General features: G+C 39.3%; 1 protein-coding gene across 1 annotated transcript in view; it reads right to left on the bottom strand.

Annotated features, from left to right (window-relative positions):
• Positions 1-6137, bottom strand: part of kcnab1a (potassium voltage-gated channel subfamily A regulatory beta subunit 1a) — a 156124-nt gene extending 149987 nt beyond the window's left edge. The window contains exon 1 of the mRNA XM_084717313.1: positions 5627-6137. Within this exon, the coding sequence (XP_084573439.1) occupies positions 5627-5907 (281 nt within the window). The 5' untranslated portion in view covers positions 5908-6137. The remainder of the gene's footprint in view (positions 1-5626) is intronic.
• Between the last annotated feature and the right edge of the window lie 6400 nt (positions 6138-12537).

Raw genomic sequence — 12537 nt, 5'->3', positions numbered from 1 at the left:
AAACATAGTAGACTGTGTGTGCACATGACAATGACAAACACCATGTAAAAGAAAATATAAAAGGTGATTTGTATTATTGGCCAGCCATAGAAAACTAAATGCAGTTATCCTGATCCTGTAAGCCAGAGTACATTAATTCTATTTTCAATATCGGCATCCTGCAGACTTAAGAGAAAGAATACTTTGTCTCTGTCAAAAAACACATTTGCATTAGATAAATTTGTAGCAGGGAGAAAATACACATTTTAGGGGGTAGAAGTGGCTATTTTTAGCTCAGTTCTAAAAGCCCATGTTTTCTGTGGTTATACTCTGCCCTAGTTTTTATGCAGAATCACTGGAGAGCTAAAAATCGTAGCAATTGTTTTGATTCAAATGAGAGAGGCAGATATCCAGCCTTCGCATGCTGTTTGGCATCCACATCAGGCGCTGAAAGAGCTGGCAGACAGCGTGTGTGTGTGTGTTTATGTATGCGTGTGTTTGTGCAAGTCGGCTGATTGGCGAGAAAGAGACTTTTGGAGGGGTTCATCTCATGCTCGTGTCCTCTCTAGGTCAGAGTCAACCATTGGTCGTTCTTTCAAGCAGAAGACCGAGTTCCCATTGTAATAATGGAGTCCCAGTGATCAAATATTAATGATCAGTACTGATTCTTCAAAAACGTGTTTTCTGTCCTTGTATTATTTGTAAGAGTGTTTTTGTGAAGGTCGTGATAATCTTATAATGATTCACACAGCGTAGTCCTCGTTTTGTTGGTGGTCCACTGAGCTCATCACTTTGGAAACATGCCTATTAAACGCTGTTCTCACTCCACGTGCACCTGTCAGTCTGTCAGTCAGGCTCTCATCATATTTTTATGAGCCTGTAAATAAAGAGCATGTGAAGTGTGCAGCCACCAACATGTCACCAAGCCAACTCTTAAATTATATTAGAAGCCACATGTGAAATAACTACCTGATGTAATATTTGACACGTGTTTTGATTTGGTAAGGGAGACCACTTGGTAATTGTATTTGTTTTTCTCAATTTTCAGTTAAAATATAGCGCATCTTTCTGTGTCAAAGATTTGTGGCCTTTTTCTACCCATTAAATAGAACTGATAATGATTAGAGAAGATGTGTAAGACACAAAGGGGAGGACACAGTTTAACAGGCTAAGTGGTACTTGAGAGGTGGGGAGTGGAGTGGGTATGGAGTGACTGTTCAACTACAGCACTGCGATCTGATGTGATCAAAATGTATTTACTGCAGTGATGGGAAGTACTTAAGTACAAGTTTGGGGTACTTTACTTCAGTATCTCCATTTTCTGCTAGTTAATATTTTAACCCCACATTTCAGACAGAAATATTGTACTTTTCTCTATTACATTTAGAGATACAGATATAGTTACTAGTTAATTTTGAAATTAATATTCAATATAAAACATCTGAAAAGCTAATAACAGTGTGTGAAAAATTAAAACAGATTTATGTGAACTGCCCATGAACGGCCTGAGAAACCCTTAGGTTTATCTGGTGATCCTTTTCCACAACTCATTTCAATTTATTGGCCTAATCAGCAGGAGTTTGATAGAAATGAGATGGAAATTAAGCTGTAGCAATTCAGTTACATGCAGGTTGCTGTATTCAGTAAATGGTATCACTACTGAACGGATCTCTGGAAAATAAATGGACATTTTGGGGTAATTTGGGTTAATTTCATAGAAATTTAAAATGTGTCGCTTGCTAATTGTCACCAAAGTTTGCAGCCTCCACATCTGTTGTAGAAGTCTAGCAAAACAACACATATCAAGATTTCCAAATAAAAGTACATTTTACATTTTACAAATCAATTTAAACACTTGTCTTTGAGTCCAAACAAAAATAAGCATAGAAATTAGGTATTCTAGCTGAATGCATAGAGATTTACTTATGGGGCAACCAACCAGCTAACTAGCTGATTAGCCAGCTAACAACTGATTGTTTGTTCCTATCCATTTATGGTGAGTATAATTAAGGTACGCCATGGCAAACAAAACCACTTGTGAAATGTTTGGAAAAGGGTGTACTCATGACTGCATATTGTACATTTCAACACTGCCTGTAGATGATAGATATTGCATTACTATCTATAGCAGCCAGTGACAGACTGTGATCAAAAAAATGTCCCTGGCATTTACAACAGACCGGCCCTATTTTCAGACCCAGCACCAACTCCACCTAAATGTTCGCATAAACAGCTTGAGATTAAGCCATACAAATTCACAGCTTTGAACAAACTCAAACACACACTAAAATTACCACAGTCACCAAGTAGGTGCTAAGACACTCCACTAACGGATCATTCAACACAAATACAACTGCTTCGCCGAACCATGAAGGAACAATGCTCAGCCACAGCGCCCACTACAATCACTTCACCACAACAGAGCACAGCCACAGTGAACAATAATAAATAAATGTGCCTTACCTCCATGTAGTTCATAAGCTACAAAGAAGTTTGCTTTTCTGTGCAACCTTATTAATCATCATCATCAACATCAACATCATCAGAGTCCAGATTGCTTAGAATCTACTTGTCCGTCTGTAAATATACAAGTTTTATTTTTTCAAGTGAATTAAAATGACATTTTCTTGTATTTATTTTCAGAACACTTCAGAATCCATAAACATGACTTATTCTAACTTGAAGTCTTTTTAATAAAGAGTAGAGTGAATGTACTGTGCAGACTTCAAATGACTCATTAAATTAAGTTTCTAAAGAAACATGATTAGCATATTAGACTTCCAAACAGGAATTGTTTGAGAGCTAAAACTGTCCCGAGACCTTTCTTTTTTCTAGTTTGAAGAAAACATACGTGATGAAAACGTGCTGTGTGTCTCTAATACACCTTAAGAGTCCTGGCTGCCTGTTTTCACAATAATGAAAACACTGCGAACCGTGATAAATGTTGAATTTAATCTCTATCCCCTGGTATTTAAAATTCACTGGGAGCAGATTCTCATTCCTGGAACAAAGTAGTTCCAACAGCAGCAGCTGCAGCTGTAAGTCCTCTGTGTGAGATAAAGAAACTCACTCTTCAAAATGAGAAAATTTAAAAGGAAAGGTAATGTTTGTGAATCTGACTGAAGAATTGTTGTTTCAAGTTAATATCTTAAGCTTACTGAACATGTTTTCTCAAGTACAACTCAAGTTGTATCAAGTCTATCTGAATAGAAAATCTATTTGTTTTACAAAATGGCCTCAACTTGTCTTTTCAAATTCAGTCAATTAAAGATTTAGTTAAGCTAAGTTAAAACAAATTGTTTATTTTAACAGTGTACTCCTGGGCCACTTTCAAATATTTTGGGCTGCACACATACAATAACTTTTTGAATCAAAATCATCAAAGACAAAATTATCATTATTATTGTTGTTGAGGCGATAATGAACCTCTCTGAGCGACGGAGGCTCACAGTCGATTTGCTCTTCTGGCATTTGGCCAGTTTCCAGATGGGCAATCCATCACTGAGTACTGACACTGCACTGTACAACTTTAATGCGCCTAAATCTGATGTGACAGGTTTGGTCGTTATAGACGTGCTACAGATATTATAAACAATGCTGACAATACACATGGCTAATGTAACACTTGTACCTACTGTAACCTGATAAGTTACTATTAATAAAACAAACATTTTATGTAAGACACAATGATCATAATCACTCTTAAAGATAACAGTTGAATGTCCAAGATATGGTGATTTACATTTTCAGCAAAAAAATAAATAAAAACAATTACACAGCGTTTTGTAGCTGGCTGAAATATTACATAAAGTTATATGAAAAACATGCAACAAAAATATCTTGAAGCTTCTGTCAGCTCACCGCTGAACTGTGCATACGCTGTGATTCTGAACCTTCTGCCAATTAATTTTCTCTGAATAGTGAACAAACAAATTTGGATTATAGAAATCCTTTTGAATTACGAAGCCTTCGGCTTTGTTGCTCTGAGAAATAAATGGATCCATAAACATTTGGAAGACCTCAACATTTTGTCACCACACTGCGCCCTTGGTTCTCAATCATCCTTGTCTGTGCTCAGCTTTGTTTTTCTAAATTAGAGAGTGAACAGAGCCAAACCCAGCAGGGGAGGCTGGAGTGTAAAGACAGAGGGAAGAAGAGAGGAGAGGAGATAAGAGGAGAGGAGAAAGGCTGGACGACGGAGCAATGAATGTGGAGCTTAAAGGCTTGCGTGATTGGAATGGGACACAGACGGATTAGGCATTTAGAGAGTAGAGCGACGAGAGGGAAGACATGGAAAGGGAAGGGGGGGCGGGGGGGGTGTAACCCAAGACTGAAAATATCCATGTGTGAGAAAAAGGAGAGGACACAGAGGAAGGGAGAGATGAGAAAACAAGATCACCACTTGCTGTACTAACGTTCAAACTTCCAAAAGTGGAAATCGTCACGCACATCACAGCCTGGAAACCCAAACGCCATTGGTGCTTTCTGTTTGTCAGTCATACAGACAAGAATCAAAACACTCCCTCCAGTCCCCATATGTTTTGTCACCATGGTGTTAAAAGATGTCAACACAGTCTAATGCAGCAAGACAGATGCTGGCTATTAGCATTACGGCCAGATCAGGTGACACAACTCTAAGCCGGGGGTCGTTATGAGCAGCGTGACTCCTGTGACACACAATGCTCACAAATGAAACGATAGGACAGGAGGGGACCGCTTGTCAACAGATGGCCCTGATGGTCCTTCTGAAAAACACTTGAATAATCTACAGTGTACTTTATTTACTGATCGTATTGTTAATGATGTGCAGAGAAGCAAATAGCCCTTATAGAGATAGTTCAGATTATTTGTGGAGTTGTATGAGGTGGTTGTCCATAGTCAGAGAAGCATCAGCACAGAACTTAGCAATGTACTGCTGTGGACGGGGTCAGCAACAAAATGTATTTATCCAGCTGAGGCTCACTAAAAAAAATCTGTATCATTTTGAGTGTGTGCTATATTTAGAATATTTTCACTGCTTTACTTTGTTGTCAGACAACCTTTTCTCATGGGAAACTGCTGTTATATAAACTGGATATTGCCCTCTCTCATTCAACCAGACTCCCTTACCACAAACTTACCACAAAGGGTCTATTAATTGGCAATAGTTAATGCGGTAAAAAGCATTAATAACAATTAGTAGTTAACTTAGATATGTGCTTTAAAATAAGTGCTACAAAGAGCATTAATGCATGGTTAATTATGGCTAAGTAATGCTTTAATAACATGCAGAATAAACTGGTTAGGCCACAAGTTAATGAACATCTTCGTGAAGTCTGATTGCTTTGGAGAGAGCAATATTTGGTTTCCCGTCACGTACAGAAAACCATACCTTTACTACCAATAGCTTCCTCAGGCAATCCCACTTCAAATAATCAGAACTATTTCTTTAATGCCTCCTTGTGTGTGGGTATAGCTGTGGGAAAGCACTTCTTAATCTGTGCATGGAGGAAAATGATTTTGTGCAACAAGAAGCAGGTCTGTACGATACATTAGGCCTTCAATCTGCTTGCACTGTGTCAAGTATGGCTGCATGGGCACTGTCTGTCATACACTCGCGCACAGAACACACACACACACAGCTACACGCTCACGGGGCTTAACTGACCTGTAGGGCATACCGGTCTTATGTGCAACTGTGTCCTCTTTGCCCAGTCCAAACATTTTCAGGTACCAGTTGGTCTCCATCTCTCTGATCAGCACCGCCTTGTGTCTGTGCTGCGCCCCCTGCTTTCCAGATGATGCACTGCGCTTGGCATCCTGGGAGTTGCTGCGGTGGGCTTTCGTCCCACTGAGAGAGGCCACTGATTGTTTGCGGTGCACGTGGGGCGGCTGGTGTCCACCGCCGGGCCCCCCAAGGCCTCCTCCGCTGCTCCGGGCGGCTAGCATGGCCCCAGAGGGTGCCCCCTCCCCTCAAGGGCAGAGTTCAGAGAGCAAGGTGAAGAGGAGGAGGAGCTTCTCAGAGTGTTTCCTTCTTCTTCTTTTCTGACAGATCACTCCAGCTTCAGAAAGGGATGCATGTCTAAGGAAAGTTTGTTTTTTCTGACCTTGTCTTTCTAATTTTTTTCCATCCTTTGCTCACCTTAAACCTTCATTTGTGTCCTGAATTTTCTTTTCAAGCCTGTTTCCTAACTTTTCATTCTGGACTCTTTCTGTCTGTCCCTCTGTCTGTCTGTCTGTGTCTTTCTGTCTGTCTGTTTGTGCAGTGTGCTCTCTGGTCTCTTATAGCCTCATCCAGCCTGAAACAGGATCCTGGTTTCCTTGTCTCGTCACCGCCTGCGCTGGCCTAAAAGGAGTGAGCCAAACATGCCAGGGTGTCGACAATATGTGCACACTCACACACAATCACATGCACAAAGGTGACAAATTAAGAATTACTAAAGTGCAACAGCAACAATTTTGATTAAAAAATAACATATAACCATTGTCGTCCGTCAGTGTCTAGTCAATATGAGTTAATGAGATTCAGTATTTTGACAGAGCAACTGTGTTAATTATAGCTGCAAAACAATATGTTTGCATGCTCCCCCTCATTATGCCTCACACTGGTATGAACCACTGCCTACCTATAACCATGGGTCTCTTTTTACCAGCAAAATATCTAGAATATGAATGATGACATTTTAAATCTAACGAGTCATTTAGACCAACAGGGGAAAGTGAGAAACATAAACAAAGCTATCATTTTGTCATTTATTCCCATGCTGTAATCTTAGTTAGCGCTCCTGTGGCAGCAGCACAGTACAGCATCTCTCCATCTTCCTTCACACCTTGCACTGGAGATTTTTTGCTTATAGGGAGAGTGTCTTTGTCACTCTGAAACTTTGACAGGCTGGGAAATGTTTATTGTCCCCACCCACTGTGGCATAAAATATCCACTCTTGCACACACACGCCACTCTGCATACATTTTAAGTGTGCACAAATTATAGCACTCTATAGGAAATTATAAATACATACTACTGCAATGCATTTGAGCACAAACAAAAGTAAAGTGTGGGTAAGAATAAAATGACTGTGTGCTTGAATGTGGATGTAGGCAATAAACACAGTAGACACTGTTTGAAGCAGAGCTATTAACAATTATTAACACACACTACATGTACACCAACACACACAGATTGTTTCTTTTTATCTTCAGGGTTGGTACCAGTGACAACTCTATATTTACACTCTTCCTGGAGCAGTTTGGAGTCTTGGAGTCTTAACACCATTCCTTGTGTCATAAGACTCCAGACTGGTGCAGGGGAAACATAAATTTACACCTTTGCCAGGCGTAACAATGTGGAACCACAGACATTTGGCTGCAACACACAGCAAAATATATTGTTAAATAGCTGTAGTATTTCAGACTATATGAACCTTTGCCAAAAACAAAACTGTTATCTGACCATTACATTTTTATTTGGGAGCACTGCGGTCTGGCTTGAAACATATAAGCTCACATATAGAGGCTTTGTGTGAGGTTTTGTGTTTCCTTATGTTTCCATTTGTGTGTGTCTGTTTTGCTCCAAGTTCAAAGTTCAAATACAGACAAACACCAAATGCATTTATGGATTTCCACTTCACAAAATTCAATCAGACTTTTTGGAAACTTTTCAAGTGTACAACCAGGTATAAACTTTATTTTTCGCCCGAATGCACCAGAGCGAGGGACACAAAGCAGCACTGAGCAAAGTATGTTAAGTGAAGGTGAGTGAAGGACCCGGGAGACACACACGTTCAATCATCGTTTGTGTGGTGGAGAGGTGTTGCATGCTGATGAGATGCTAATTGATGCCAGGTACTGCAGGAGAGCAGGGGGCTGGTGTGGCCCTGCACCACCTGACTTGACACAAGTTTTGTCAAATGCACGGAGAAGTTCAAAGTCAGTCTGCTGTAACGAAAAGAGGACTGTGGATAAAGAAGGAAGGAGGGAGCCAGGGAGAGAAGTTGGACCCAGCGTGGAGTTCATTTATTATGAAAGCTGGCTGAGTAAAGTGCTGGCTCACTTGTCCAAACCAAGGATGAATGAGCTTTGTTGGAGGTGAGACAGGGAGAGCAGTATTTTTATTTCGGCCTTTGTTAAAATGTCTAAAAGACTGTCAAATCATAAAGCTTTGTGATTACACATTTGTGGAAATAGACAGCTTTTTGGCTTTACTTATGAAGTAAATGTTGATTGCACAGTGTTATGGCTATAGAATAACAACACCATCCACGTTTAGATTGGCTTCACTTTCACTATTTCTGCCATCAGGAACAACTTTTCCTTGGAAAAGTCTAAATTAATGAGCAAACTTTCTCCTGATATCCCCCCCTCATTCTGATGTCATTCCCTGCTGTAGATGCCCTCTACAGTTGAGGAGTAGGTTGTGGTTAGGTGTAGCAGAGTATGATAAGCAGGAACATGTCGTCCTGGATTTCGACACAACACATGATACCTTTCCCACAGTGGCACAACAATAATGTGACCTGGAAACACTAGGGGGCTGAAAAGTTATCTGTTTCCACTTTAACTATGACTGAAATGTCAGAGGAGGAATCTGATGAAGCTCACAAAAATCACTTGCTGAATTTGAGATATTTAGAGGTGAAGTGAAGTCAACTTTCTTTCACTGCTAGTACCGCTGGTTTCCGTGTTTAGCGTTTAAGTCAACCTGCAGTGAAACTGCCATGTTACCACTCAGAATTTTTGGAAATCTTTAAAACAATATGTCATTTATTTCAGACAAACATGGACAAAAGCAGCTTCTCATTTCAAGTTTGTAACCACTGATTTTGCCAGCTGAAATTACGCTTCTAAATGCAAGCCGCTCGCTAGCAAGCTTATGACGCTAATCTTAGCTCCACTGAATGAAAATGCTTCTGCTAAATTTAATAATTTTCCAGCTTCACTCCCAGGCAGTCATGATGTTGTGCTAAAAGAATGAGACTAAAGCTGCGTGTCCCAGACAATATATAAGCATCACGACTAGTTGCTTGGGTTGGGCAATGTTAAAAATTTCTAACTGTCAACCCAACAACCACATTTGCCAATATTTTCATGCAGGTGTGTGAGCAACACCCCCACCCTCACCCAACCCTTACTGGAGGCCTAGTTTTTACGTGCCGTTCTTGACAAAAATACAGTGAAAATGATCTTTTTGACAGTCATATCAACATTGTATCAACAACAGGACACTTTTAACTACAGTTTCATTGTCTATATCTGTAGATTATGTCACAGACATTAAATAAATCAGGCAAAGGGCAGTTTCTTTCTCTCTTTTCTCTTTCTCACTCACTCTCTTCCTCCTCTTTCTGAACAAGGGGGAAATCTCTGATTGCCTGATAACCCTGTTAAGCTGCTGAAAGCTAAAATAACTATTTTTGGGTAACTCTGTGTAAACAGAGCTGCTAACGTTAGCTAAAACTCTGACAGCACGCCAGCATGGTCAGCTTACACACAGTGGATAAATACAATAAAGTGGATGTGCTGGTCATTAGCGGGGTTTTTTTATGTAACATGTAACCCCAGCTAATGCAGTGAGTGAGCCTGATGTGTGCACTCGTCCATGAAGTGGCTCGTTGTGGTCAAGCTCTGCGGGCCGGGGAGCATCCTAATATCTAGACTGGTCAGCTCAGAGGTCAAGTGAATAGATCAGCGATGGAGTGTCAGCCCTGAATTATTCAGGCGGGTAATGAGACCCTGATGGCTCACTGGACATGTCTGAGGGGCCTCGGGGAAAGGTTGGGGTCAGTGCTGACTGTACAGGGTGACCGGATGGACGACAGACCTCTGTCTGTGTCTGGGGTCAGGTTTGCCAGTTCTGCAGTTTGCTGCAGTGCCTTTTAAAAGAAAGCTACCACATGAGTACTACAAGAATAAATACCCTGAAATATAATATATTATATTTAGGAATATATTTAGGGATTTTGACATAAAATTTACAACCCCAATTCCAGAAAAGGTTGGGATGCTGTGTAAAAAATAAAAAACAACAATAGAATAATTCATACAGAACAAAGACAAGATATTTAATGTTCAAACTGTTTAACTGTATTAACTGTTGTTTTTTGTACATATACACTCTGATCTGAATCTGTTAATGTTATTATGGATTATGAAATCCCTAAATTCCTGCAGTTTTTTTTCAGCAGTTCTTAAACTGTTGGACTATTTGCCCATGCAGATTTGACAAAGTCCACTCTTGTGAAAGACTGAGCTTTTCGAGGATGCCCCTTTAATACCTCATCACGATGCTGTCATCTGTTGTCATCTGCACTCCACAACTTTCACAGACTTTAGTTGCCCCTGTCCCAATTTTTCTTGAAAAGTGTAGAAGCCATCAAATTCAGAATGAGCTTATATTTACCAAAAAACAATAAAGTCTAATAATGAAATATCTTGTCTTTGTGCTGTATTGATTTTAATACAAGTTAAAAAGCATTTGGAAATGATTGCATTATGTTTTTATTTATGTTTTACACAATGTCCCAACTTTGAACTGGGAATTGGTGCCGTACTCCAAGCTAACAGTCTCTTCAGTATTTCTGGATCTATTAGACATCACAGGCAATGCTGCATATTAGCTTTCCCATAAAGAAGAACTGCTTTGGGGATTTTAGCATCAATACGATGGAGTACCATGAATTTTAATGTATTTCATTTAATGGATAACCAAAAAAAAAAAAAAAAAAGACATTCTCATCTTGTTATTTGATCCCTGAACATTTTCTTAATTGAGTTTTCCAGAAAAAGTGTTACATTAATATAAACCAATATTATGATGTGAAAGGATGTGGTAATAAATACCACAAATTTTCTAGAATAATCTTTTTATCTTGGGCAACGTAAAAACAACAACCCCCTTATGATCCCCCACCCAATGCTCCCCATCCCACCCTTCCTGTTATGACAGTACAAAGAAGAAACAAAAAATATAACATAAAATAAAAGGGGAAAAATAAAATAAAAATAGGGTTTGGTTAAATAAATAGCGCAAATGAAAAAATATATAACAATGATAAAAAAATACAATATTAAAACAAATAAATTGAAAATAGAAGTAACAGACAGTTAATACTGTCAATAACATTTCATAGATGCTAAATAACAGCAACATAAGGCAACTATTTTTTTTTTTTTTTTTTTTATCTGATAAGGTCCATTCTTTGAGTTTGAAACAAAGTTAACAAAAAAAAATCACAAAATCAGCAGTGGGACACAGACAATGTTTTTCTGCTTCTCATATTCATGCCTTCAAGACTCACACATCACATGGTCAATCCAATAAAGCTGAACATTTGTCTAACACTATTTAGCAAACTTGTACTTTTTAACTCCAGTGAAATAGAGAGACTTATATACAGCCTCGTATCAGGTATCAACATGATCATCTCATATTTGTGAATGTAAACTTATGTGAAAAGTTCTTGAATCAAAATGAACTGAGACATTTGTTTTTACAGAGAAAAATGTTTGGAAATTGGAACGTAATAAGAGAATCAACACATTTTTACTATCATTATATTTATACTTTAATGTACAGAAAATAAAATAGAACTGGATGATGTTTTAGAGGTCCCCCTAAAGGTCTCAGAGGAGACTTTCAGGGCAGCTCATTTCCTTTTCAGGGGACCTGAGCTCCCCTTTGCTCCCCCGTAAGTACTAGTAATGGCAGTAGTGGTAGCATGTCTCAGAGTTTGGACACTTTTCAGTGTCAGGAATTAGACATGGCACTCACAGGCCTGCACAGAGTGCACAGACCGGGTGACCTGCTGCCTGTCAAGGTCGCCGCCTGAGGAGATTCTTCACACAAAGTGAATCCAATCTGACTTCTCTGTACTGTTGTCGTCACTGAGAGGGAAATCCTAGCATGCACAAAATCTGTCATTCAAGTCCTTCATCCTGAACCCCCGTTGAGACGCAAACTGATACAGTGTACAATGCACACACACACTCACTCACACACACACACACACACACACACACACACACACACACACACACACACACACACACACACACACACACACACACATGCATGGTACACCCAGCTCTTCTCTTAACATATCAGATACTGTTTGATTAGTCTAATTATCACTGACTGCTTACCTGATGTCTTTACCAATGATGAGGCTATTTCACTGCAGTCACATGTCAACACAGTGCACTTGGGCTGTGCAGTATTTAAATAATACAGTGAAGTGGATGTGAGTATATGCACTGAAGTATTAAACTGCATTATGCATAATTTTCATGAACATGAAGTTAATTTATGAGGTGTGTTTTTTATGTAGATGCCTAATGAGCTGATATGGATGAAGTTCTATTTGTCTTTAGGATTTTTCTGCAATAATTAGCTTTCAGGTTTATAGCATCAGTTTAGTTAATTAATGTCTGGATGGACAATTAAGACTGCGCCGATGTTAATGGCTAATGTATAGGTCAAGTTTTCATACAAAAGACAGACACAACTTCTTAATCTCAAGGTCACTGGTGATAATGTTCTGAATGCCAAACGCTGCATCCAAAAACACACACTCAGCACTACAC

This window comes from Lutjanus erythropterus, chromosome 4 (assembly GCF_056507025.1).
Source record: "Lutjanus erythropterus isolate fLutEry1 chromosome 4, fLutEry1.hap2, whole genome shotgun sequence".
Classification (NCBI taxonomy): Eukaryota; Metazoa; Chordata; class Actinopteri; order Lutjaniformes; family Lutjanidae; genus Lutjanus; species Lutjanus erythropterus.
This window is presented reverse-complemented; position numbering and strand designations above follow the sequence as displayed.